Source organism: Dromiciops gliroides, chromosome 3 (assembly GCF_019393635.1).
Source record: "Dromiciops gliroides isolate mDroGli1 chromosome 3, mDroGli1.pri, whole genome shotgun sequence".
Lineage (NCBI taxonomy): Eukaryota > Metazoa > Chordata > Mammalia > Microbiotheria > Microbiotheriidae > Dromiciops > Dromiciops gliroides.
Window position 1 is genome coordinate 644,732,719 of NC_057863.1, and position 27,370 is coordinate 644,760,088.

Here is a 27,370-nt window from a genome sequence, read left to right on the forward strand (position 1 = left end):
TTAACCCTCACTGCCTCACCAAAAAAAAAGAAAGAAAGAAAGAAAGAAAAAGAAAATGCAGAAAATCAAACAACCCTTCTGACTGGGTCTACAACAAGTTTGTTACATAACCTCAACTGGGCCCTCACTGCTGCTTGGCAGTCCTACTACACCTCCCTAAACTCATTCTCCCACTCTCCTCAGTGGTTCTTCCAAACCTTTTCATCCCTCTTCAAACCTTCCATGACTGCTCTTCCCAACCCTGTCAGCTGAGAACCTTGTCTGATATTTTGCAGAAAAAATTAAAGCCATTCACCATGAGCTCCCTCGTCCTCATCATCCTGGCTTTACTCCATACCAGGGCTAACCCTATCTTGCACAACTGACCCCATTCCATCCTGTCCAGCTTCTCCAGCAGATTTCCCCCTCTATAATCTATAGTCTCTTTAATCATCAATCTCTCCCTCTCTCCAAGTTGCTTCCCTACTGTAAACCCCTCACTTGATCTGTCCATCCCCAGTTAGCTTTCATCCCGTATTTCTCCTCCCTTTGGTGGCTATCTCCATTGGGCATCTACACTTCTTCTCCTGTTATTCTCTTTTAAACTCTCTATTGTCTGGCCTCTGGCTTAATCATTCAACCGAAACTCTTCTTTCTAAAGTTACCAATCATCTCTTAATTGCCAGATCTAAATGCCTTTTCTCAATCTTCATCTTTCTGGACCTACATGTAGCCTCTGACACTATCACGAAACCCTCTTCTCCTTGACCCTCTCTGCAACACTAGTCTCTCCTGATTCTTGGACCTAGCCACTCCTACTCTGTCTCCTTTGCTGGATCGTCACCACATCACACCTCCTAACCATGGGTGCCCACAAGGCTTTGCCCTGGGCCTTCTTCTCTTCTCCCTCTATTCAATCATTTTGTTTGGTGATCTCATCAGCTGCCATGGATTCGACTGTCATCTCTTTGCTGATAATTCCCAGATCTACTTATCCAGCCCTAACCTCTCTCCTGACCTCCACTCTTGCATCTCCAACTGACTATTACACATCTCAAAATGGATGTCCCCACAGATATCTTAAACTCAACATGGCCAAAACTGAACTCATTATCTCCTCCCCCAAGTTCTTCCCTCCTCAAGCATTTTACCGGCTGTCTGCCATGTCTGTAATTCCTTTCCTCATCTCTATCTCCTGCCCTTTCCTGCTTCCTTCAAACCCCAACAAAAATCCCACCTTCTCCAAGAAGCCTTCCTCAATTCCTCTTCATATGGTATTAGTGCTTTCCCCCCAATGATTTATGTCTAGTTTATCTTGTATATATCCTTTGTTGTTACAGAGTTGTCCTTCATTAGACTTTGAGTTTCTTGACAGTAGGGACTGGTTTTTGCCTTTCTTTGAATCCACAGCACTTAGAACCATAGTGCCTGGCATACAGTAAGTGAATAATAAATGCTTATTGTCTGATTAACCTTTCTTCCACATGACCGCTCCTTAAATACTTAAAGCTGTCTTTTTTTGTTTGTTTGGTTTTGGGGGGGTTTTTGGTTTTTTTAGTGAGTCAGTTGGGGTTAAGTGACTTGCCCAGGGTCACACAGCTAGTAAGTGTTAAGTGTCTGAGGTCGGATTTGAACTCAGGTCCTCCTGACTCCAGGGCCGGTGCTCTATCCACTGCGCCACCTAGCTGCCCTCTTAAAGCTGTCTTTTAGTATCAGCCATCCTGTCCCCCCAAAGTCTTCCTTTCTTAGTTTCTCCAAGGTCATATGGCATAATCTCCAATGGTTTTGTCGTTCAGGGCTCCCTCTTTTGGAAATACTGGGGAACATCAGCTCCCTTGTTCTGAACACTGTGGTTCACTCAATGTGGCCTAAGAATGAACTAACTGATTTGATTTGCCTTGTCAAATTGTTGACTTATGTGGAGCTTGTGTGCCACTAAGACATTTCCCCCTCCCCCATCCCAGGTCCTATTTTATAGGAAGCTGCCATCCAGCCACAGCTCCCTCACACTGGCACTTGTGAAATTGATTTTTTGGACCCAAGTAAAAACTTTACATTACTCCCTATAGAAATTCATCTTATTAGCTTTGGTCCTTGATTCCAGCCCCTTTATATCAATGTACATGTCCCATGTCTGAGTTTTTCTCCCATGTCTAAGTGTATGTTCTGGGTATCTGTTGTGCCCCTAAGCAGACATGTATAACATATTATGTTTGCGTGTGTATCATTATTAGTGACTCCAACTGCTTGCTGTGCAGTGTTGTTATCATTGGATTTGGTGTTAGGGACTAAACTGTGATTTTATCATGACTTCAATTGAATCTAAGGGTCCATGTTACATACCTGAGTTTTGACTCTACTGGGACACAATTTCTGCTGAAAGGTCACTTCGTTGATGTGCCATCTTCCTTGATGAATCTCTTTTTTGTGGACAGAGCTGTAGGTTCAAGTGCCCCGCCCCCATCTTGTGATGTGGGAGAAGGTCAGGACTAAGATTAGAGAAACATTCGTGTAATGGATTCAAATCCCACTTCTGTCACTTTCGACCTATGTGACTGCAGACAAATAAATCACGTAAAGTCTCTGATCCTCAGTCTCCTCAATTCTAAAAGAAGGACTCAATGACTTCTCAGGTCTCTTCCAGCTATAAAGAAGACACATTGATGTATCTTTTCAGCTGTTGACTCTGATGCCCTCCCTGTTGACCTCAGATGGGACAGTTGTTTTATTGCTGCCTTCTAGGGGTCCATTCTGTACCACGGTTGTAGTGCTGTGGTGTGGTGTTATGTGGCACAGTTTTAGTGTATCATGGCTATGGTGTTGTATGGTACAGTTGTGTTATGAGAAATAATTATGGTGGTGTATGAGACATCTCCCGGTAGTTGGAGTCAGGAAGACTCATCTTCCTGAGTTCAAATCTGGCCTCAGACAGTTATCATTCAGGTGACCCTGGGCAAATCACTTAACTCTGCCTCAATTTGCTCATCTGTAAAATGAGCTGGAGAAGGAAATGGCAAACCACTCCAGTATCTTTGCCAAGAAAACCTCAAATAAGGGGAAGGTAGAAGGCCCAGTGGATAAAGCATTGGCTCTGGGTTCAGGAGGACTGAGTTCAAATCCAACCTCAGACACTTGACACTTACTAGCTGTGTGACCCTGAGCAAGTCACTTAACCCTCATTGCCCTGCCAAAAAGCAAACAAACAAAAACCTCAAATGGGGTTAGGAAGAGTCAGTCACAACAGAAATGAGTTGTACAACAACACATGGGACGGCTGCCCTCGTGAGTGTCATAACCTTAGAGCCATAGGGTAGAGTCTTGGTGCTGTATAGTAAAGTTGTGGAGTATGAGATGGTTGTGGTACATTACGTCACAGTTCTGATTTTGGATGGCTAGGCTGCAAGGCTTGGTTGTAATTGTGGGGTACAGTTGTGTTATTATGTGGCAAGGCTGTCATGTGTCACATTGGAGGTGTTGGATGCTAAGGCTGTAGTGCTGTGGGGCAAGCTTATGGTTTTGGTGTTGTGTACTGTTTGTGGTAGTAGGCAAGGTTGTTTGGGTGGCAAGGTTGTGGTGCTATTGTATGTCACGGTGGTGAGTCACAATTGTGTTGTATGTCGTTTGTGATGCTGTTGTGATGTTGTTTATCCCAGTTGTGGTAGTGTCATATGTCATGGGGGGATTGTGTCACCGTTGTGTTATACATCATGATTGTCATGTTGTCATGTCATGGTGGGGATACTACATGGTGTTACAGTTGCGTTGTGTCGTCATGGTGATGCTGTTGTGTCATGGTAGTATTGTCACCACCATTATGGTGCTGATGCATTCACAGTTGTGTTGTGTGTTCTGTTGCGGTGCTGTTGTGTGGTCATGGCAGTGTGGTTGTCATGGTGATGATGCATTCACAGTTGTGTTTGTGTCACGTTGTGGTGCTCCTGTGTCCCTGGCAGGGGAGGTGTCCTGTCCGTGCTCACAGAAGCTCTCGGAGGCTGGGCCACTTCCTGGGGGTCTCAGCACGGGGGCGCCCCCTGCCCACCCACCCCCTCCCGCTGACGTCACTTCCTCCCGGAAGACTCTATGGTGGCAGGGGCAGCGTCATCGCTACGTCAGGCTTCGCCACCATAGAGACGTCGTCGAGGGGAGTGGAGCTGGCTCGGAAACCGCAATCGGGCGCGGATCTCGGGCCGCTGTGGGGAGGCGGGGAAAGGCGGCCGGCGGAACGAACCACTGAGGGGGAGCTTCGTGTGCACCTGCTTTGCCGTTCTAGCCTTCGCCTCCCGGCCCAGGCCTCCCGGCGGCTCCTCATCTGCAGACTCGCTCGTCCATGGACGCCAACGAGTATTTCTCAGGTAAAGCCTGCAGTTTTGGCTGCTGTCTGCACCGCGGCCCAGGATTCCTCCCCCCGCCGCCGGCCCGAGCCCGTCATCGGGGATTTAACCAATCCGATCCGCGCTCATTAGCATGACCCGGCAGTCGAACGCCTCAGGATAAATCGGCCGTGCCGATTGGTCCATAAAGTAGTGGGGGAAGGTTGGGAGATTTGGGGATTTTGGGTTTTTTGGTTTTAATTGTTGCCAATTGTGGTGGGGGCGGGGTGGGTTTTTTTGGCGGCGCTGGGAAGGTGCAGGCCTCTTAATCAATCAACCTCCTTCCGGGTCCTCAGTGGCTGAAAAGCGCTGTAGGGGGCGGGGCTCCAGGCTCCGCCTCGTCCATTGGCCGAAATGTCTTCTCCGCTTAGCCATTCCTTCCGAGGGGCGGGCAAGTCAGCCAATTGAGGCGCGCGTCACCGAAACCAAGTTGAAAGTTCGAGGGGCAGCGTTGTGGGCGGGGAGCTGGTAGGCGTTTCGCGAGGCAGGCGCGGATTGGTCGGTAGCGCGGCGCCCCGTTCTCATTGACTGCGGGCGAGCGGGTTCCGGCCAATCCAAGCTCGGCCTAACGCCCTTTCCCCTTCCACGCCCTAAGGGGAAAGGGGCCTGGAGGAGGGCGGTGTCGGAAATGGAGGGTGGTGTCGAGCGATGTCTGCGGCTTCCATTGGCCGCCGTCGCCCATCCGCGCGCCGGCCGCCCGGGACGCGGGCCAATCAGGACGCGCGCCGCGGCGCGCGGGGCGGTGGGGGGGAGGTGATGGCGGCCATTTTGAGCCGCTACCGCCGTCGCTAGTGCCGTCGTTGCCGCCACCGCCGTCGGAGCCCGTCCCAGGGGCTGAGGTCGAGGCTGGGGCTGGGGCTGGGGCTGAGGCTGAGGCTGGGGCTGGGGCTGGGGCTGGGGCTGGGGGCCGAGCGCCGAGCCGGGCGGAGCGGAGGAGGAGCGGAAGTCAGCGGAGCCGAAGCGCCGGGCGGAGCGGGCAGAAGTTGCCGAAGTGCCGGGCCATGGACGTGAAGCGGCTGAAGGTGAACGAGCTGCGGGAGGAGCTGCAGCGGCGCGGGCTCGACACGCGCGGCCTCAAGGCGGAGCTGGCCGAGCGGCTGCAGGCGGCCCTGGATGAGGCCGCCGCCGGGCCGGAGCCCGAGCCCGAGCTGGAGGCGGAGGAGGAGCCTGAACCCAAACCCGAGGCGGAGCCGGAGCCCGAACCGGAGACGGAGCCAGAGGCGCAGCCCGAGCCGCCCGCTCCAGCCCCCGAGCCGCCGCCGGGACTCCCGTCGGGGCCGCCACAGGACAGCCAGGAGGCCCCCCGGGCCTCGCCGCCGCCGCCCCTCCCGGAAGCCGCGGGCCCCGACGGATCCTGCGAGGCCCCGCGAGCTTTGGAAGGAGGGCCCGGCCCAGAGCCCGCGGGCCAGGAAGGCAAGAAGGGGAAGGGCGGGCGGAGAGGAGGAAGCGGGGCCGGGGCGGAGAGAGATGGGGGGGCCCGGGAGGGACGGCGCGGGCAGGGCGCCAGGATCACTCGGAGGCTCCCGCTTCTCCCAGCATATGGAGCCGGAGCAGGAAGCGCGGCCCGGGGCTCGGGCCTCCTGCGCCCCTTAGGTCGGGGGTGCCATCCCCTGTCAGGGCATGGGGCACGTGGCGGGGTCCCCGCGCCCGGGTTGCTCTCGGAGTTGCGCTGCTGGTCCTCCCCGTGCCGGGGGTTTTTCTGGTTTGGCGTTCGGTTATCGCTTTGTGAACCTGTTGGACTTCAGGGCTGCCAGCCTCGGTGGTGGCACTTTTCTAGGTGTTAAAATTGTACCCCGGGGCTTCTGATGTGCAAGTTCGAGCCTTTCGGGGATGCTTCGGGTAGCTCAGTTACAAAGCTGTGAGGTTGTTGGCGTGCTGTCTCTGACATACCCCCCTCCCACGTGTGTTTGTTTACCTTGGAAGAATTTTGCCGGTAGTGGACACTGAGTGGGTCAGTTTAGGGAGACATCGTTGCTTCCTGCTTCTCTTGTTTCTTCTGTTTTCGTGTCTAGTTTAGGCTGTTCTCTAACTCTAGATTGTCAGAGCCCAAAGGAACTTTCAGAGTCTGTGTACGTGTAGTAAAACAGACCAAAAGAGGGGGATTTACTCCGAGTTAGTCTGAAAATTAGTGGCAGAGATGTGAATGCGATGTTGTTAAGGTGCTTTTGTCTCTTAAATTAGGGGGGGGGGCGCAGATGGCTGCAGAACCTTTTTTTGTTCCATAGTCTCTGGGACTTGTCCCCCTAACACCCTCCTTCTGCTTTTTAGATGTTACTGGCAACACTGCAGAACAGAATCAATTTTATGAGACCACAAATGTTCATCAGGAGAAGAAAACTGGTTATGAGAGTAAACCTCCAGAGCTGGAACTGGAGCAGCAGCTGACTTCCTACCCAGGTGAGGATGATTTGAATGCCTGCGTGGACTGCTTAGTGGGCAGTTAACATAGGCTGCCAGGCGGCCCTAGTTTGGCATCTGGGTGCCCTGTTTTAGGGATGATTTTGATGAGCTGAAGAGTGTCCAAAAGGGTAGGGAGATAGCTGAGGACCATGCAGACCAGTCCAAGGTGCTGTCTGGAGAGGAAATCTAGGGGAACTTCAGCTTGCCATCTTGAAGTATCTCAGAGACCCTCGAGCAGAGGACTTGTTCTGCCTAGACCAAACTAGTTGCTGTGGGTCGGAAGACACAGGCAGATTTCAGCTTGGTATAGAGAAAAAAAAATTATTTAAATCCATCCCAAAACAGGGACCTGCCTCAGGAAACTCTGTGCAGCCCTTTGGGTGATTCAAAGCCATTAAACCCATCATTCCGGGCTGAGAATGAGGGAACAGAACCATCTCAGAAGAATCCAAATGAACAGCGGCCAAGCACATAGGGGCGAGGGCTTAAAAGACCTTCATTAGCTTCTGGTCTGTGGGACTACAAGGGACTTATAGACACTTTATATGTTTTCTTCTTAGAAAAATAGGAGGCACTTGGTTGGGACAGCTAGGTGGCGCAGTAGATAGAACACTGATCCTGGAGTCAGGAGGACCTGAGTTCAAATGTCACCTCAGACACTTAACACTTACTAGCTGTGTGACCCTGGGCAAGTGACTTAACCCCTATTGCCTCAAACATAATCCAGTTCACTGCAAATCATGACATCACCTCCCAATGTCATGGTCATCTTTGAGAACAAGGACAAACAATAAGAAGGAGGCCCTCAGTAAAGAGATCTCGAGTGATAAAAGCTATTCCTCAGAGGCAGGTGGCCTTTGTGGGAAGCCATGTGCCCAGTGGTTTGGACCTGAATTGCAGTGTCCAGTAGGAATCAAAAAGGCTGAAATTTCAGTACACTTAAGTATTTAGCTGGATCAAGCTCCAAACACCTGTGAGGTGCTGTTGTGCTTTGCATTGGGGGGCAGAGGAAACCATCCCTACTCACAGGGACACATAACACATACAGTGTAAATATAAAAGGAACAAATATAAATGTATGCGAGGTAATTTGGGAGGGAGGCACCTCACAATTGTGGGCATAAAGAAAGACTTCATAGGGGCAGCTAGGTAGCCCAGCGGATAGAGCACCAGCCCTGGAGTCAGGAGGACCTGAGTTCAAATCTGGATTCAGACACTTGGCACTTACTAGTCGTGTGACCCTGGGCAGGTCACTTAACCCCAATTCCCTCACCCCTACCCCCACCCCCCAGAAAAAGGCTTCATGAAGACAGTGGTAATTGAGCTTCATCTTAAAGGAGCTAGGTGGCTCAGAAAACCAGACCTGTCCAAATCTGGCCTCAAATACAAGCTGTGTGACCCTGGGCAAGTCACTTCACCCTGTTTGCCTTAATCCCCTAGAGAAGGAAATAGCCGAGTACTCCAGTATCTTTGCCAAGAAAACTCCGTACACAGAGTCCCAAAGAGTCAGAAACAACTGAACAATATAACAGTCTTCAAGGAAGGCAGTGTGATTAGATTAGTGTGGGTATTTCATAAGTCCTTTCTAAAGAGCCACTCTTCACATGTGCTGGGTGAGTCTGACATGTTAATGAATCAGAAGGGAGCCGGAAGGTCCCTTAGAGATCATCAGAGCCGGCCTCTTCAGCCCCAGAGATGAGGAGGGGCTTGAGCCAGGCCCTTAGCCCAGGTGGGGGGCGGGGGGGGGGGGCGTGCCCATGCAGCAGTCCAGGGCTCTGTCTGCTTTCTCTTGAAAGTATCTTACGCCACTTAGCACACCCAGGTCCTCTTGAGTAGTAAATATACTACAGGCTGATCCTGTCAGTGTACCTTGCCTGGCTCTTGTCCTTTGGGCCACCAGCAGGTATGATTCTTCTGAGATGCTTCTGTTGGAGAATCCCCAGCCATGGGGTGTGACCCAGAGAATTGGTGTTAAGGAGATGATGGGCTGTGATGACAGTTAGCAGCTTGGAACCCTTCAAAAGGCTGCACAATTTCCTAAACGTCTTCGATTCTGGCTCATCATCTATTGGCAACAACTCTCTAGTTTGAGGTTTGGTTTTGGTTAAAGAGAGTTCCCTAGGTTGGGGCTGCCAGACAAGTCTTCTAGGCCAGAGGTATCAGACTGGAGGCCCTCAATACTCCTGAATGTGGCCTGAACCACAGTAAAATGGAAATGGAAAATATTTAACATTAATCAAAAGTACTATAAAAACAGGACAGCTGGGCGTCACAGTGGAGAGAATGTTGCATCTGGGGTCAGGAACTCATTTTCCTGGGTTCAAATCCAGCCTCAGACACTAAATAGCTGTGTGACCCTGGGCAAGTCACTTAACCTTGTTTGCCTCTATTTCCTCATCTGTAAAACGAGCTGGAGAAGGAAATGGCAAACCACTCCAGGATCTTTACCAAGAAAACCACAAATGGGGTCACAAAGAGACATGATTGAAAACGATTTAACAACAATCAAAAATAGATAATATTAATATGTAGTTTTATAAGTCAGTAGGTGGCTCACAGATCTGAGTTGGACACCCTGCTCTAGGCAGCATGGTCTTAGGCTAATAACACATGTGTTTTTGTTTCTGCTGGATTTTCATTTTTGTGCAATGTATTTAGTTTACCCTGCTGTCAAAAGGTTATCTTTTTTTTAAAAAAGGCTATCTTTCCTGCTGATTTGGGAAGGGAATCAGAGAGTGTCACTTTGACCTCTTTGAAGCAATTCCTAGCCCCAAAAATGTTTCTTGGACCACAGATATAAAGAGATTCTTTGTTAGAGCCCAAGTGAGTATGGAAATGCTGGCTTCAACCGGGATGCCCAGCAGCAGATCACGGGTGTAACTTGTTCCCTCTTTTAGAATTATTTCTCCATCTGTCTTCAGGGGTCCTTTACCTGTTTTTTCTTTGGCAGTCATTATGCCCCTTCACAGAATAATGTTTTAAATGCATAAAGTAAAGGACACAGGATCACAAAGACAAGCAGCTATGTTGGAGCCATTATCAAACATGGGGTTTTGGGGGGGGGGGGTTTGGCAGGGCAGTGAGGGTTAAGTGACTTGCCCAGGGTCACACAGCTAGTTAAGTGGCAACTGTCTGAGGCTGGATTTGTACTCAGGTCCTCCTGAATCCAAGGCCAGTGCTTTATCCACTGGACCACCTAGCTGCCCCCCAAACATGTTTTTCTGGGTTTTTTTGTGTTTGTTTTTTGTTTTTTTAGTGAGGCAATTGGGGTTAAGTGACTTGCCCAGGGTCACACAGCTAGTGTTAAGTGTCTGAGGCCGGATTTGAACTCAGGTCCTCCTGAATCCAGGGCCGGTGCTCTATCCACTGTGCCACCTAGCTGCCCAAACATGTTTTTAAAAACATGTTCATGGGCCCCAGGTTTAGAATCCCAGGTCTCAGGAAATGATGACTAAAGTTTTTGTCTGTCTTGACCCTCCTTGCTTGTCCTTACAGTTGAGGTAAAGCCTGGGATAAAGAAGGAAGACTCTTTTGCTGGTTTCCCCCCTTCCAATCCCTCACAGCCCCACCTCTCAAATAGACATCATTACCAGAGTCGGAAAAGGCCTTTTGAAGATAACCGGGGACGTGGTTACTATGAACATCGAGAGGATAAAAGGTAGGCTGGGGTGTGGGAAGGAGGCTGTTCCCTTTGAGTGCCCCCCGCCCAAGTCTAGAAGGTTCCACTTACATCCCCTTGTTGCGTCCGGTGCTGTAGGGTGGGACAACGTACATAAAAACACAAGCCCACTCAGGTAAGAGCCTCACCTTGGATGCAGAATGGACACCCCCCCCCCCCCGGTCTCTTTGCTTCCTCTAGTTTCAGGTTGCTTTGCTTGTGTCACCCTCTTCCCCAGAACCTTAAATGACTCCCCAATAGCTATGGGCTAAAACCCATGGTGGGGCGGGGGTGTCTGGTTACCCTCCTCTGCCACTGCTCCACTGGTAAGTCTTCCCAGCACCTTAGCCATGGGGCTTCTGTCAGTAGCAAATCAGTGATCTCACTGTCTTCTAAATATGCCTTGGACATTTAACCCCCCAGGCCTTCTGCTTCCCCTCTTGTTACTGCCCCATTACAGGCCTAGCTCAAGTCTAAGTTCTTCTCTCAGCTGAAAATGTCCAAGCCCATCTTTACCTTCAGTTGAAGGCTGGGCTGTCCCTCTGGTGCTCATTGTTCATCATCTGTTCTTTCACGTGGTCTGGGTGGTCACCGAGGGCAGGAGTGGGCAGCCCCTGTAGGCACCACATGTAGCTCTCCTACAGTGCCAGGTTGTAATGCTGGCACCCCAAAGGGAGTGTAGAAGCCTTGTGTGGGAATAGGAGGTCACCCAAAGGTTACCCAGAGCAAGCAAGGACTTGGATTAGGTAGGATTGGCATCAGTGGCACAAGACCCAGGGTGCAGGCAGAAGCTTGTCGGAGGAAAGGCTGACAGCTACCACACATCCCCCTTGGCAGAGAGAGTCCAGGCATTTGGTCCCTGCTGTTTCTTTGTGAAAGTGCAAAATGTGTGGGGTTTTGAGACTAAATCATATGGAATCCTGATTATAGCTGCTCGTTTGTGTATCCTTTGGGCCAAATCTCTGATGCTTGGGGTTGTGGCCTCTGTTGGCTAAGAGCCCGGCCCTCAGCTTCTCTTCTTTCTCCATTTCTACTGGCCACCATGGAGACCTCCAGCAGAGGAACCACAGGGGCTACTCCCAGAGACCAGGCCAGTTGTCCAGCAGAGGTAGTGGTGATGGGACTATGCCACAGGGAGAATAGGTCACTTGTGCCAGTTAACAGACCTCACAAGAGGCTTTCCTAAGTGTCTTCCTTTCCCTGCTGGCGTTCACCAGCTAGCTGTTCTCTCTGGCGGTCTCTCTCTGTCATAGGGGCCGGTCACCTCAGCCACCTGCTGAAGAGGATGAGGAAGAGTTTGATGACACCCTCGTCGCCATCGACACCTGTGAGTTCTGGTGAATAGCATTTCCTTCCCCCTCAGTGGGGTCCCTGTCATGCCCAGCACTGCCTAGTCTTAACTACTTCCTGTCCTCCGAGCCTCAGACAAATCCTAGGACATCCTCAAATTTGGTTCCATCCACCAAGAAAGATTAATTTCCTTACCAGGGGTGGGGGATCCTCATGTCTCACACTTGTAGCCACATTTGGGGGCTGGACCTTGTTGGATGGGTGTGATTTCTGCAAGGGGGGGGTGGCATTCTTAGGTAGGAAAACAGCAAGAAAACATGTTCTAGTGGGGTTCTACAGAGTCTTTGTGGGGGTGAAGAGTCTTAGCGTGATTGGTGAGAGCCTGGTACCACAGTTGGTTTGGCTCATGGCAGGCACTTGGTTTGTTCAGCTGAGTTGGTGCATACTGTCGCCCATCTCTGCCCCTTAGCCTGGGCCCTTATGACCAGCAGGGAGAGAATTTGAGCCCTCATTGGCAGGCTGGATGGAGTTCCCCCTGGCCAGAGGTTCCCAGCAGGCCGCCCTGGCCGGCCGTGTTCCTCCTGAAATCCACGCCATCGCGGTGCTCAGAGGCCTCTTGGTGTTGGCCGTTGACTCCTTGTTCAGTGTTCTGGAGAGAAGGGCCTTTGTGGAATGCCCCCTGTGCGCACTGCTGGGAATGCTGGGGGGAGGCGGGAGGCATGGCACAGCTTACCGGAGGGAGATAGCGCAAGACACACCCCAGTTGTAGCTTCACTTGGTGAGTGTGACTTCTTGTCATGGGTCACCCTGGCCACCAGCCCCAAGCTCCCTTTACACTGTAGCCTCAGGGGCAGACCACAAGAGACACGCACTCATTCAATGGCAAGCTGGGCCTGGAAGGGGGTGGGCGGATCTCAGCCTCGGGACCAGCCCAAATAACGTGGCCTGGCATGACTCGGGAGCAGCACTCACTAGGGGAAGAAGTGGGTCCTAACTCACATTTCTGTAGCTATCACTTTACACCTTGACAAAGTAATCCTGTCACAGCCCTATCAGACTGCGTCACAGATAGAGAAACTGAGGCTCCCAGAAGGAGAGGGGAGCATCCTGGCCGTGGACGCTGGGCTTCAACCCTCAGGTCCTTGCCACTGAGCCACCCTCGCTCCTTGTGTGGAGACAGAACAGAGCTTGGTAGCCCAGGGAATAATAGAGCGCCTGACTGGAGTCAGGAAGACCTGAGTTCAGATCTTGCTGCAGATCCATAGGAGCTGGGTCACCTTGGGCAAGTTACTTCTCATCTGTAAAGTATAGTTAATACTAGTATCCACCTCCCAGCATTGTTAAAAAGATTAAATGAGAAAAACATGTATAGAGCATTGAAGCCTTAAAGGCCCGTGGTTAGACGGGGTATATCCGTGTGCCTTGGCCAGTCCTTGCTCCCTGAGCAGTAGAGGGAGGTAGACAGGCCTCTCCATGTATGCCCAGGCTGACATCATGTTGCAATCAGAGGCTCTATTAACACCACTGAGCCAGTTGTCCCTCAAAAATAACATCCCTGTGAAACTGAACTGGACAGTATCCCCTCACTCATCATCATTTAGGCCTTCCGTGCCATGTGCCTCTGGTCAGAAATGTGAGGAGACCCCAGGCCATGGGACTGATCACATGATAGCCATTGTGCTTTGGGGGCCCCGATCATGTGAAAGCAGAGGCACTTCATCCTTACTATGATGATGATTACTTGCCACGTTCTGAGCCTTGTGCAAAGTTCCAGGGGTACATAGAGAGGCATGTCCTGTCCTGTCCCGTCCCCTTCCAGTCAAACAGTCGGGGTTAAGTGACTTGCCCAGGGTCACACAGCTAGTGAGTGTCTGAGGTTGGATTTGAACTCAGGTCCTCCTGATGCCAGAGCCAGTACACTATCCACTGCACCACCTTGCTGCCCCTCAAAGGGAGTGTAAAAAAAGAAAACTTGGTCCCTGCCCTCAAGAAATTCTGAGCCTAATGAGTAAAGACAGGCACTAAATGACTGTGTGTGCCAGATACAGTGTACATGGAAGGGAGCTTCAGAGGGAAGGTGCTGGCAGGGGGAGACCGGGGAAGGACGTAGAGAAGGAAGCCGGGGAAGGACAGCCAGGGCAAAGAGAGAGAGGAGGAAGACTGAGTGGCTTGTGTGAAGGGGTAGGGGGTGCAAAGCCTGGAAGGCCAGACAGCAGGATGGGGAGGGATGCTGTCAGAGCTTTGACTAAATGGAGGATGGATTCAAGGGAGACCAGGCAGGAATTGTGCACCATCTAGGCAAGAGGTGATGGGGTCTGCCCCAGGGTGGGAGCCAGGAGAGGGAGGGAAGTCAACCTGTATGAAGGGAGATGGTAACAAGGCTTAGCCACACATTGGAGCTCGGGGGTCTGGAAATGAGACGTGGCTGATGGGAGGCGAGGTCAGGAGACCTGCTTAGAGATGGGACTGCATGTCATTGTGATACACAGGAGTGTTTCGCTTCCCCTTTCCTTATGTTGGGTCACCTATTCCTTTTTCCAGATAATTGTGACCTTCACTTCAAAGTAGCCCGGGACCGAAGTAGTGGCTACCCACTCACCATTGAGGGATTTGCATATCTGTGGTCTGGCGCCAGAGCCAGCTATGGGGTCAGGCGGGGCCGAGTGTGCTTTGAGATGAAGGTAAACCTTGGCGGTGGCCACCACCATGTGTGATTGATAGGCAAGGGATGAGAAGACTGGAAGAAGAGTTGGGTCAGTCTGGCCCAGGCACGCACTTACCCCTGATGATGCTTGGTTAGGTGTTCCAGTGACAGGCGGAATTACTTGGTTTCTGACATTTGGACAGACGACGGGGGGAGTAGGACCCCATGGTATTAGATAGGAAGCCTCCTGAGAGGGCCTCTTTTTGTTAAAGAGAGATGCTTGTTGTAGAATTTGCCCTGTGTGTGCACAAAAGGTTCAGACATTTCTTTGCAATGAAACTGGGAAATGAGAAAGGCCACTTGGAGGAAATGTGATGTACAGACATCTCGAGCTGGGAGGAAAGGGTGTCAGCAGGCATGGAATCCTGCCCTGCTGTGAAGGAAGCAGGAAGATAACAGAGCCCAAGACTAGAAACCAGACCTTTAGTCTAGTCGGTTTCCACTGTTTCCTACCTGTGTGATCTTGGGCAAGTCACTTAAATCTGACCAGACCTCAGTTTCCTCATCTGTAAAATGAAGGAATTGGTCCAGACAACATCTAAGGTTCCTCATAGATCTAAACCCTATGATTTTTGTGGCCCCTGATTGGAGACCTCCAGTGCGAGTGGTAACCTCCTCTCTGGCTGGATGTATGAAGTTTCTGCTTCATTTGCCTCCAGTGACTATCCGCTCTCTGGTCCTCATTCTGCCCTCTTAGACAACGTGCCCGGTTATTTCCTAACAGAACAGAGACAAGTGCGGTGAAGGACTGTCCTCCAGGCCTCACCAGGCCTCTGGAGCCGCTCTTGCTCCTGATGTGGTCATGCCACCTCCTGGTGTTGAAGGCAGCTTTGGCTCTCAGAGGAAGGAGAAGGAAGCTCTTCTTTGACACTTTCCTTTGCTGCTCAAGACCCCATTTCACCAAAGCTTGTCTCAGAATGTGGGCCTATCAAGGCTCCCAGTGCCCCTGTGTGATGTGGGACCCGCCGGGCTTTTTTATAGCCTCCCAGCGGTGCACTGCCCACAAAGGAGACGGAGGTCAGAGGAGCAGTGCACTCTGAGTGCAAGTAAAACAAGGACGGGGCATCTTGCGGTCGCAGAGGTTTTGGGGGGGGGGGAAGTGTTTTAGCCAAATACTCATGTGGCCTTTCTGTGTTTTGAAACCCTGTTCTTGTATTTATTATTCTGTGGTGCTTGACACCCAAGAGAAAGGAAGTCTTGATAGGGTAGGCCGTTGAGGGTGAGGTGGACTGTGTGCCGGGCAGACGTCATTTGGAGTGTTGTCTCTGGCTCCTAGCCCATGATGGCCACAGGCCCGGGGACCATGTCAGACAAGGAGTGGCTGGAGCCTCTTGGGATGTGCAGCTCAAGGAAGGGAGTAGAGAACTGTTCCCAGGTAGTATTGGGAAGGCCAGCCCTCCAGTGGGAGAGGGCCCAGATTTCTTCTTCCTGGACCAGAGGGCAGAACCAGGAGCCATGGCTCCAAAGTAGAAGGTGCCTGTGAGCAGAGGAAGGCCTCTTCATCCTTGGAGGTCTTCCCAGGCGTTAGACACAGGTTGTCAGACCCAGGCTGGCTAAATGACCCTGTGAGATTCCTTCCTGCTCTCTAACGTTTGGTAGCTGCATGCCTTTCATCCTTCAGCATTTGGCTCTGTCAAGAACTATGTGACTTGGTGATATCCCATTTTGCAGTTGGGGCCAAAGACCCAAAGTGCGTGAATCCAAGTCTTCTCACTCTCTATCTAGAGTCCTTTTCCTAAGGAAAGCAGCTTCCTGGGCCCGGGGCTAACCATGGGTGTCTGTGGAGAAGGAGGTGGTCCCTCCCTCAGCACCCCATCAGCCCCACCCTCGCCTGCGAGTGGAGCCCGGATGCTGGCAGCAGTGGCCTCCTGAAAGCTCTCCTCACCTCTGTCTTCGTGACTCCCCCTTAATTATGATGGTGTGGTGTGTGCTCCTTGCATCTCCGAGCTGCACCACAGGTGTTATCCCCATTTTACACGTGAGAGAAACTGAGGCCCAAAGCACAGGCACTCGCCCCTGTTTACACACCTGTTAAGTGACAGCTGGCTCTAATGAGAGGCACCTAGAATTGGCCTCACCACAATTGGTTCTCCCTGACAAATGAGCAGTTGTGGGAGTTGTAGCCCGTAGGTTTTTTTTTTTCACCCAGGGCCCCATGCATTCTCCTTTCTCAGATCAATGAAGAAATCTCTGTGAAGCACCTCCCTTCCACAGAGCCTGATCCCCATGTGGTGCGAATCGGCTGGTCATTGGATTCTTGCAGCACACAGCTGGGTGAGGATGTGGTCTTCTCTCCTCGGGGCATCCTGAGTGGGGGCCACCTGCGTAGCCAAGTTTGGCTGGAACAGGGCTGCTGCCCCTCCCCCTCCAGGGTGTTGTTGGGGTGTATCAGGGAGGGTTCCCTTAAACAGTTGAGGGTCTAGGATTGAGCCCAGAAAATCTGGGTTCCCCTCCTCTTTGGGTCTTACTGTCCTCTTTCAGGCACAGTTTGTAACATACTGTTTTCCTCTGTCACAGGGTTGTTTTAGAAAATTTTGTAAATTGTAGATCCCTAACCAGAGTTCTAGGACTGGGAGGTGGGAGTAGATATTCCTTAGTACCCTTTCCCCATTGGCTAAATGATCAAAGGATGTGGCTAGGTAGTTTACAGAGAAAGAAATACAAGTTGTCAGTAGCCATATGAAAAAATGTCCCAAATCACTACTAATTGGAGAAATGCAAAGTAAGCCAATGCTGAGGTACTACCTCACACCCATCAGATGGGCTAAGATGACCAAAAAAGAAATCAACAGATGCTGGTACAGCTCTGGATGAGTTGTCAGCTGGTCCGCTCATTCTGGAAACCCATTTGGAACTATGCTCCAAAAGCTACAAAGTTGCACATAGACCTTTTGTCCCAGCAGTATTAATACTACATCTAAGGGCAGCTGGGGGCACAGTGGATAGAGCACCGGCCCTGGAGTCAGGAGAACCCAAGTTCAAATCTGGCCTCAGACACTTAACACTTGCTAGCTCTGTGACCCTGGGCAAGTCACTTAACCCCAATTGCCTCACCAAAAAAAACAAACAACAAAAAAACATGTCTACGGTTTAGTTTATCACTACTACTACCTCATCTTTATTTTTCAATTAGCAAAAACCTGCCTCTCTCACCTCCTCTCTCTTCCCATTGAAAAAGAAAAGCAAAATCCTTGTAACAAATATGTGTAATCAAAATAAATTCCCACAGTGACCAGGTATCAGGCTGCCCTCTGGATCTACCCCATCTCCGTTGAGAAGAGACTAGTGTGTTTCACCCTTACTGCGGGAATCATAGTTGGTCATTTCCATGACCAGATTCCTTAAGTCTTTCCATACAGTATTATTGTTTGTGTTTGAGTTGTTCTCCTGGTTCTGCTTACCTCGCTCTGCATCAGTTCATATGGGTCTTTCCAGGCTCCCCTGAAACCATCCCCTTCATTACTTCTTTTTTTTTTTTCCTGGTAGGGCAGTGAGGGTTAAGTGACTTCACCAGGGTCATGCAGCTAATAAGTGTCAAGTGCCTGAGGCCGGATTTGAACTCAGGTCCTTCTGAATCCAGGGCTGGTGCTATCCACTGTGCCACCTAGCTGCTCCTCCCCTTCATTACTTCTTACACCACAAGAGCATCCTGTCATATTCACATGCCATAACTTATTCAGCCTTTATCCACTCAGTTTCCAGGTGTTCACCACCAGGAAAAGAGCTGCTATAAATACTCTTGCTTATATGTGGGTCCTTTTCTTCCTTCTTTGAGCTCTTGGGGGTCTGGGCCTAGTAACGGTATCACTGGGTCAAACAGTAGGGCACAGCTTAATAATTTGGGGACATCATTCCTCCACCATTTGTCATCTTCTTTTTCTGTTGTCTTCGACAATCTGGCAGTTATGAGGCAGGACCTCAGAGTTATTTCAGCTTGAGTTTCTCTACTCTTAGTGATTTGGATCATCTTTTTTTCTATGATTGAAAGCTTAGATTTCTTCCTCCAAAAACTGTATTCGTATCCTTTGATCTTTTATCAATTGGAGAATGGCTCTCATTCTTATAAATTTAAGTACCTTAAATGTCCTAGAAATGAGATCTTTTTAACTTGCATAGATTCCCCCCCATTTATCTGTTTCTTGCCTAATTTTAGTTATTATTGGTTTTGTTTGTGCAAAACCTTTCAATTTTATATAACCAAAAATGTCCATATTACTTTCTGTGTTCCTTGTTTAGTTGTAAACGCTTTAACCTTCTCTCTTTACCCTAGCTAAAAACAAACACAAATACTTTTTTGTGGACCATCCATCTGCTGAGCTGTATGGATCTTTGCGGTCCCCTCTAACTGAAGCCAGATGCAGATTATTAGGGGAACAGTGAGGGTTGTGCCTTCTAAATGGAGGGGGGGAATGCTCTCAGGACAGGTTTCCATATGCTCCCCCCTTCCCCAGTCCTTCACATGGTAAATCTAGAGCTGGAAGGACATGTAAATGTGAAAGTCACAAGGTCATCTAGTCCAGCTTATTTTATAGATGGGCACCTGAGGTGCAGAGACCTTGTCACGGTCACACCCACATTCAGCACTCTGCTGTGCAGTGCTGGTCATTGTTACCGTGTCTTGTCTGAACAAGACTTTGTTTAGAGCGTGCTGGGTAAATAAATGGCCTCTTGACTTCTAGCAGCCCAAGCAGGTTAGGTAAGGCCTGTCCACGCTCTCAAAGGCCCAGTCTCCCGATTGCCAGGATGGGGCTCTTTCCCTCAGATTCTCCAAACAGGTGGGCGCTGGGTTAGAGTGCCCATCCCAGCTTTCATGTTCTTTTCTTTTCAGGTGAGGAGGCATTCTCTTACGGTTATGGGGGCACTGGGAAAAAATCTACCAACAGCCGGTTTGAAAACTACGGGGACACATTTGCCGAAAATGATGTCATTGGCTGTTTTGCGGTGAGTATGAGTAGACGTCCTATCTCTAACAGGGCCTTGCTAGTAAAATGAAGTGTTCCGTATCTGGGAACTGTGCACAGTTCTTATAAAAGAGATGGCTGCAAGGTACCCTGGGTGCCAGCGATGTCAAGACAGAGCAGCCCCTTCCCACAGGGGGCTTCATCCCACTGGGTAGATGGCCAGTGTAGAACGTATCATGGGCAAACTCAGGAAGGGGGCACCCATGAGCTGAGCCTTTTGGAAGCTTAGGATTCTGCTCTACAGAAGCGAGATGAGGCCATGCATGCCAGGCAGTGGGCATAGCTTGAGTAGAGGTGAGAGGTCCTATGCGGGAAACAACAAATAAACCACCTTGGGTAGGATGGCATGTATGAAGAGAAGCAGTGTCTTAGATTTGAGTACGTAACTGATGGAAATAGAAGGGAAAGGGGGGTGTTTGGGGTGGCAGAACTGAGTAGGACCAAGTTGGAAAGAGGCTCCTGGGACCAAGGCCATGGGCCCCTGGCTGGCCTCTCCTTTGAGCTGGTGTCCCTGGGAAGAAGCTGAGGGAGCTCACTGACCTTGTGGAAGCTGCAGGTCCTTGGGGTGGGCTGCTTTAACATTTGCCAATGAGTTGTTCCTAATGGGTACCCTGCCCTCACCTCCATTGAAGCAAGCATTTGAAAGGAAGGGAGGGGCTTGTTGCTTTGGTTCTCTCCTTCCCACCCCCACCCCCCCCCAAGTCTTCAGGCTCTTTGAGATCACTCACACTCTGTTGCTGGCAGGCCATACAAAGGGATGTTCTGTTTCCCCTAATAGTCCACCAGGCTATGCCAAGCAGTCCATTTGGCTGGGGGCTCTTCATTTATGATGAGTGGAGGGCCCCCGTACTGCTGGCCCATCAGGACTCTGGTATACCTGGAGTATGGAGAGTCCCCACAGAGCAGTGGTGGTCCTGATCACCCACAGGTGCTCACCTGGTTTGCCTTCCCTCTCTGCTTTCATTGCCAGCAGCTCAACCTTCTGCATTATTATCTCTCCTTTTCTAGGACTTTGAATGTGGGCATGAAATAGAGCTTTCTTTCACCAAGAATGGAAAGTGGCTGGGCATAGCCTACCGCATCCAGAAAGATGCCCTGGGGGGGCAGGCGCTTTACCCCCATGTCCTCGTGAAGAACTGTGCTGTGGAATTCAACTTTGGCCAGAGGAGAGAGCCCTACTGCTCCATCATCCCGGGGTTCACGTTCATTCAGCATGTGCCTGTGGGGGAGCGTATTCGGGGTACTATCGGACCAAAGAGCAAAGCAGATTGTGAGGTAAGGGTCACCAGGAGCTGGTGCCCTTGCGTGAAGGGCATTGGCCTCTAGTCTAGAGCTGAAAGGGACTTTAAGCCAACCAGACTTTGTCATTGAGGAAACTGGGTCCCTAAAAGGGTGTGGTTTATCGATAGAGTAAGCATGTTGTTGTGTTTGTCCCAGGTCACACAGGAAATCAATGGAAGAATCAGAATTTGAAGGCGGCTCCTCTTTGTCTAAATATTATTACAGGTTGATGGGGAGAGGGCAGAGTTAGGATCATAAAGATCTTCGTTGTCTCCCATTTAAACCAGGACAGGGCTGGGGGCAAGGCTTTGGCTGGGCACAGGGACTTCTTTCCTGATGGTTTGAAGCATGCTCTCTAGGAAGGGCAAAAGCTCTGTCTTTGACCAGAAAATGCAACCTCTGTGAGGCTTGTCCTCTCAAGCTGCTCAGCACCTTGATCTTTGGCTTAACCCCCAGCGGGACAAGTGACCCTTTCCACTCTGGATGGTGTCAGCTCCAACTCTGTGGCCTCTTGGGATCTTTTCAGATTCCAGAAAGGTTTGCCGTTGTTACCCTTCTTTCTGCCTGAGATGGAGGAACACCCTGACTGGGAGCCGAGCCCGTCTTCAGTCCATTTGGGCTTGGCTTTGTTTTTGTTACGTGGATAACCTTGAATACCACTTGTCTAAGGGACCCAAGGCTACCTCCTCCCCCTCCTCATGGACTTGCTTCTTGGCCTTGGAGAAACACTTGGACCTCTTTGGCCTTGTTTCCCCATCTCTTGTCAGATGGGGGTCTCCTCCCACATTCCGTGATTCTGCTGCTAGGACTCATGGCTTTCCCCCTTCCCTTGTATATTCATAGTATTCTCCACTGGATTTTCTTTAGATTCTAATGATGGTTGGCTTGCCAGCAGCTGGCAAGACCACATGGGCTGTCAAACATGCGGCTGCCAACCCCTCCAAGAAGTACAACATCCTAGGTACCAACGCCATCATGGATAAGATGCGGGTGAGTGTGGTGTGGCCACCATCCCCCTTCAACGGCCTCCAACAGGCTGATCTCCTCACAGCTACCCAGAAAGCCACCAACCTGTCTCTCCCCCTCTCTAGGTGATGGGTCTCCGCCGACAGCGCAACTACGCTGGCCGATGGGATGTCCTCATCCAGCAGGCCACTCAGTGTCTGAACCGCCTCATTCAGATTGCTGCCCGAAAGAAACGCAACTACATCCTGGATCAGGTACTGCCCACCAGTCCCCGTCAGCCTCCGTGAGCACAGTAGGGAGGTTGCCTTGGTCACACACCTTGGCTCTTTAAGCCCATCACTTCAAGCTCTCATCTATCTTTGTGAGAACATGGTAGCTCCCCTGACACCCTGAGCCTGTCCCATCAAAGACTTTGTTGGTGGGAAGGTGTTGGTGCCCCCAAACCCATGAGCTCGGGCTCAACCAGCCCCTCTTTGGGCTTCATCCATCCAATGACGCACTCGTATTTAAGATGAGGGCTGGATGGGGTCTGTCATTCTGTCTCCAGCCTCCTTGTTCTCTAGGCCCTTCCCATCAGAATTCCCCCTTGGGGGCTGGGTTCCCTGAGGGTCAGGTGCCCCATCACAAGGCAGTGATCTCCAAGATCCTTTCCCCCCAAAGAGTCATTGTGATGTCCACATCCCCAGAACCTGGCCATTTCCCAACAGAATCACTTCTGGGGTGTCCTGGAAGGGCAGGCTACAAGAAGTAGGGAGAGAGCGGGGGAGATTGTTGTAGGAGGTCACTAGTAGAGGGTGGTCCGTGGGGCTGGCTCTGTCCAGGCCCAAGCAAGTGGAGAGGTCACTGTTCTCAGCTGCTAGGGCCTCAGAGATAGGGTCGAGTACGTGTGGGGAGGGGGGTGTCACTGGGACAGGAATTCTTCCAGGTGAGGAGTTGTCCTGTTGAGCAAGGCAAGGCCCCATGGCCAATCAGCCATTCTCACTTCTGTCTGTCCCGATGAGCACCCATCAGGTGGATGCCCCGGCCATGGCAGCAGTCACACACATACATGCACACGCCCGCCCGAGACCTGCCCCCCTTGGCCTCTCCTTACAGCCACAACCGCTTAGGTCACTGAGTGAGGACCAGAGAGCACCTTCCACCACAGAGCTTACCTTGGCTTCCTTCTCCATCTGTGCACCCAGCTCGGTGGTTTGTCTTCTGTACAGAGCTGGTTAGGTCCACTGGGATCCCCGTGCAGAGGGAATGTGGGTGGGGTACCCGCTTAGGCCAGGGCACTGCACATGCTCAGAGCACACAGACACATCGCCTCAAGGAGGCTGACAGGTCACTGCTCTGTCCTGCGTTTGGAATCAAGCCCTGATTTCATGGAGCCCTTGGAAGTGTGTGTTGGGGTGAAGAAAGCATGGCACTTGGGGTATGCCGATCTGGGTTCAAATTTACTCTCCGACCCTTACTAGCCATGAGACCTTGAACAAGTCCCTTCACTTTTCTGTGTCTCTATTTTCTCACCTGTAAAATGAAGGGGTTGGATTCATTGACCTCTGAGATCCCATAGATCTGTGGCCTTATGATGGGGGTTCAGATCTCAGCTTTTCTGTGACCTTGAACAGCTCATCCATCTGTGGCCCCTCCTGTCTTCCTCCATGAAACTGTTATGGTTGGATTAAGTCAGGGATTCTTAACCTTTTTTCTGTCATGGCCCCCTTGGGCATCCCCAGAATACCAGTGGATTCCTCAAATTAACATCTTCAAATGCATAGGTTTGCAAAGGAAGCCAATTTTATTGAAATAAAGATGTCCTTAAGCACCAGCCCTGGATTCAGGAGGACCTGATTTCAAACATGACCTCAGACACTTGTCACTAGCTGTGTGACCCTGGGCAAGTCACTTAACCCTCATTCCCCCACCAAAAATAATAATAATAATAAATAAATAAAAATAAAGATGTCCTTTACTTCCCATCCTAGTTCACAGACACCCCCACCCCGTACCGGTGATCTTTGACCTCTGCTTTTAGGAGCTCAAAGCTTAGGTTTCTGGGTATGCAGGTATGGACCCAAGGCCACCTTTGGGGCTTTTCCCACTTCTCTTTTGGCCTTGGCAGTACTGTAGGCAGCTAATGGGCTTCCAGATGAGGTTTCAGAGGGGAGGGAGCTGCCCATCCTCCCCAAGCTGACAGGCCACAGCCTGGCAGCCCCTTCCTCCAGGGCTCCTGCTTACTTCAGACATCTCTGAAGAGACAATCCACAGGCTTTGTAAGGGGTCAGGATCTCTAGGCCACTTGGGTGTGGGGCTATGAACTGTCCTCCTGCAGGTTAAATGTTCCAAGAGCAGCTAGGGGGCGCAGTGGATAGAGCACCGGCCCTGGGTTCAGGAGGACCTGAGTTGAAATCTAGCCTCAGACACTTGACACTTACTAGCTGTTGTATGAACCTGGGTGAGTCATTTAACCCTCATTGCCCTGCCAAAAAAAAAAGATTAAATGTTCCACCCCAGGCCTACCCGGCCAGTTGCTGGCCTTTGACTCAGTTACAGACTTAGATGGGGTGAGGGTCTTCAGAGGCTACATGGCTACTGAGAAGCGGAGGCTCAAAGAGGCCCGAAGTTGAGTCTGGGCGCTCCTAGGTGTCCATTTTTGCCCTGAACTAGCTTCTCGGCCTCTCTGAACCTACTTCCTCATCCTATCTACTGTTCACTTCCCAGTGTCATGAAGAAAATGCTTTGTAAATATTGAAATGCAATAATAAATGTTAATAAAATGCCTTTAGAGTGGGGAGAGAAGATAATCTAATCCAACCACCTTCATTCACAAGGAGAGAACTTAACACCCAAAGAGAGGAAAGTGACTTGGCCAAGATCTCTCAAACCCTGGGCCCCTGACCCTCCCCAGCTTCTCATAGATGAACAGAGGACTTTCAGACTAGCCAAGATGGAGTGGAGTATTCTAGAGTCTGATTCTCCCTCCATCCCCAAGGCCCCATCAGCAACTATTAGCAGTGCCAGCAAGTACCATCACGGACCAGCTATCCTGGGCCTTGGGCCGAGGAGCCAGGAGCAGTGGAGTGGCTGCTGCTTTAGAGACCCAGCTGCCTGTGTTCACGTCTCCTGTCCCCATTGTTGGGGTACACGTTCTTCCCAGAAGCTCGGCTGAGGGGCCCTGTTGAGCACCCCTGAGATTGGCAGGAGTCTTGCATCCACTGCTAAAGAATCTCCAGACCAGGGCTCTACCAAGTGGGTTGTCCCTCATATCAAGTGCATTGCACCTTTTGGCTTGAGAAGGGAAAGCCTGATTGTTAGGCACCACACCTGGCTAATAGCCTAGATTAGCCCTCGTCCGTTGCCTTTGTGTGGCATGAAGGAAAGGTGGCAATCTGGAAAAAAAAAGTTGGCCCAGCTTTTCTCTGCCACCTCCCCATAGCCTCTGATAGAGGTATTAGCGGTAGCAGGGGTTTGTGTTTGATTGGGAGCCTTTATTGAGATCCAAGAGCCTCTTGTCCGTCCTCAGAGGCAGAAGGCTGGCTTTGATGACCACGGGGCAGGTGCTTTGAAGAAAGGGACTTAGTTGTGCTTTTTGCTTCAGCTGAATGGGAAACTCCTGACAGCTGGTGGCAGGCTTATCAGAGGAAAGTGTCACTCACACAGGCCAGCTTTCCATCTCCCACACACACTTCCCCCAGGAGTGTTCAGTGGATAGCAGAGTTTCCTCCTTCAGCTTCTGTGGAACCAAACAGGCCAGAGGCATCACTCACCTCCTGGCTAACCGTATTCTGTAGCTGCCCACAGCGGAACCTCGTTGGGCAGCAGTCTCTGAAATACTCTTCTGGCCTACCAAGGAGGGCGTGTCCATAATCTCATGTGTATTTTGTGTAGTACAGACTGGTGTGATCGGAAAAACTATTGAGGCCAGAGGAACTGGTTTCCTATGTGAGTGAGAGAGCCAGAACTACAGGCAGCAACCCCCCGCGATGCAGCTGTAGAGTATCCTAGCAACCAGCCCCGGTGGTCCCTTGGCGACTGCTGAGGCGCCACATCTGGCCCAGGGGCCCCGAGCTCAGGCTGTGTTTGCTGTAGCAACAGCCTCTGAACTGGAACCGTTTCCTCCCTTTTTCCAAGTGGCGAATAGCCGGAAAAATAGCTTCAGCCCCACGCTAGCAGCTGGATTTTAGCCACTGGATGAATTTTCTAAAATTTGCTTCCATTGCTGCTAGGAAGCACTTCAGTCTTGGACAGTTTTCAAACCACATAGGGAGGAGTGTATGTTTTTGCTGAGGTAATTGGGATTAAGTGACTTGCCCAGGGTCACACAGCTAGTAACTATTAAGTGTTTGAGGCCAGATTTGAACTCAAGTCCTGAATCCAGGGCTGGTCCTCTATCCACTGCATACCACCCCCCAATCAGTCTTAAAGCAGAAAGATCGCTGCGAAGTCTAAACCCTGAGAACCCCCAACTTTTCCATAGACCACAGGGGCCCTAGGACAGTGCATGTCTCTCCCCAAAGGGAAACATCCAAGGTGGTGTGAGACAGCTCAGCTGTGGAATCAGGACCCCAAGTTTATCCAGATTGAATCCCAATGCCTTTTAAAGCTGTAATTCCTGAGCCACAAAGTGACATACCACAAAGGTGGGAAGGCATTGGAGCCCATCTTGCAGATGGTGAGTGTAGGAGTTGTTTACTAGTCGCCTCCCATGCCCACCGGGGCATGGCATTGTATCACAGCCCTAAATTTTTCTCCTTCCTGTTGCCAAAGAAAGCCCTCTGTACCTGAGAGCTAAAGAGAGTAACACAACTTTTGTCATTAGCTGTGCAAAAAAGCTGCACTGTGTCCAGCGGAGACTGAAATGGCAACAAGCAGAGATGGTCAGTGACCTGCTGCTCTCTTGTTGGACCTAAAGAAAAGTGCCTTTAATTAGGGAGAGGCCACCCTCTTGCCAATCCTAAATAACGTTAGAGTCAGCCCGGGGGTCTGAGCTCCTCTCATGGGCCATAGTGTCAGGGACCAGGGTTCTTGACCCTGGTCCTTTCTTACCTTCCTGCCAGCATGGCTCAGCTAGAGGCAAACTCCCCCAGGGAGCCATGGCCAGAACCCAGCCATTGGCCTATAGCTGAGTATTAACACTGTGCTATGTTGGTGACAGGCTCCTGAAGCCAGATCCTTGATGGACCACCTGCTGAATGATACAATGACCTGCCTTCCACATAAGCAGAGCATTACAGGGGCAGCTAGGTGGCGCTGCAGTGGATAAAGCACCAACCCTGGATTCAGAAGGACCTGAGTTCAAAAGCAGCCTCAGACACTTGACACTTACTAGCTGTGTGACCCTGGGCAAGTCACATAACCCTCATTGCCCAGCAAAAAAAAAAAAAAAACCAACAAAAGAAAAGCATTACAGGCCCTTTACCTCCAAAAACCCCAGGTATCTTTAGTGCCATATGGTTTGCCAAAACACGATATGAAGGAGATAGTGCCAACTGTGCATCTTTCAAAGAAGCAGAAAGTCTGTTGACACAGCTGGCCTAGGGCCCCAGCCAGTGAAGTTTGGCAAAGAGGTGTTCCAGCACAGTGGTGTAGAAGGAGTCGCTGGTCCTGTGCTTTCTCTCATCCGTCCAGTTGTTCCTGGTCACTAGAGGAAGGGCCTCCTGGGGAGAGGAGTCCATATAGACATACAGAAGAGGATATCCTATGTCCAGACATCCCCACTTGTCAGGGCCGCTGTCAGAACCCACCTCTGGGCTGGATCACCTCAAGCCAGGAATCT

The 27,370-nt window shown here is 50.8% G+C and overlaps 1 protein-coding gene across 2 annotated transcripts in view; it reads left to right on the forward strand.

Moving 5' to 3' along the window:
- The first annotated feature begins 4,078 nt into the window (after positions 1 to 4,078).
- Positions 4,079 to 27,370, forward strand: part of HNRNPUL1 (heterogeneous nuclear ribonucleoprotein U like 1) — a 31,134-nt gene continuing 7,842 nt past the window's right edge. Inside the window, exons 1-10 of one of the 2 annotated variants that reach the window (XM_043994130.1) lie at positions 4,079 to 4,331; positions 6,618 to 6,746; positions 10,245 to 10,407; positions 11,661 to 11,734; positions 14,239 to 14,378; positions 16,576 to 16,675; positions 19,230 to 19,342; positions 20,371 to 20,637; positions 21,511 to 21,633; positions 21,735 to 21,863. In XM_043994130.1, the coding sequence (XP_043850065.1) occupies positions 4,307 to 4,331; positions 6,618 to 6,746; positions 10,245 to 10,407; positions 11,661 to 11,734; positions 14,239 to 14,378; positions 16,576 to 16,675; positions 19,230 to 19,342; positions 20,371 to 20,637; positions 21,511 to 21,633; positions 21,735 to 21,863 (1,263 nt within the window). In that variant the 5' untranslated portion in view covers positions 4,079 to 4,306. Of the gene's footprint in view, positions 4,332 to 5,246; positions 5,763 to 6,617; positions 6,747 to 10,244; positions 10,408 to 11,660; positions 11,735 to 14,238; positions 14,379 to 16,575; positions 16,676 to 19,229; positions 19,343 to 20,370; positions 20,638 to 21,510; positions 21,634 to 21,734; positions 21,864 to 27,370 lie in introns of those variants that run through there. The other variant, XM_043994129.1, reaches the window with a different exon arrangement.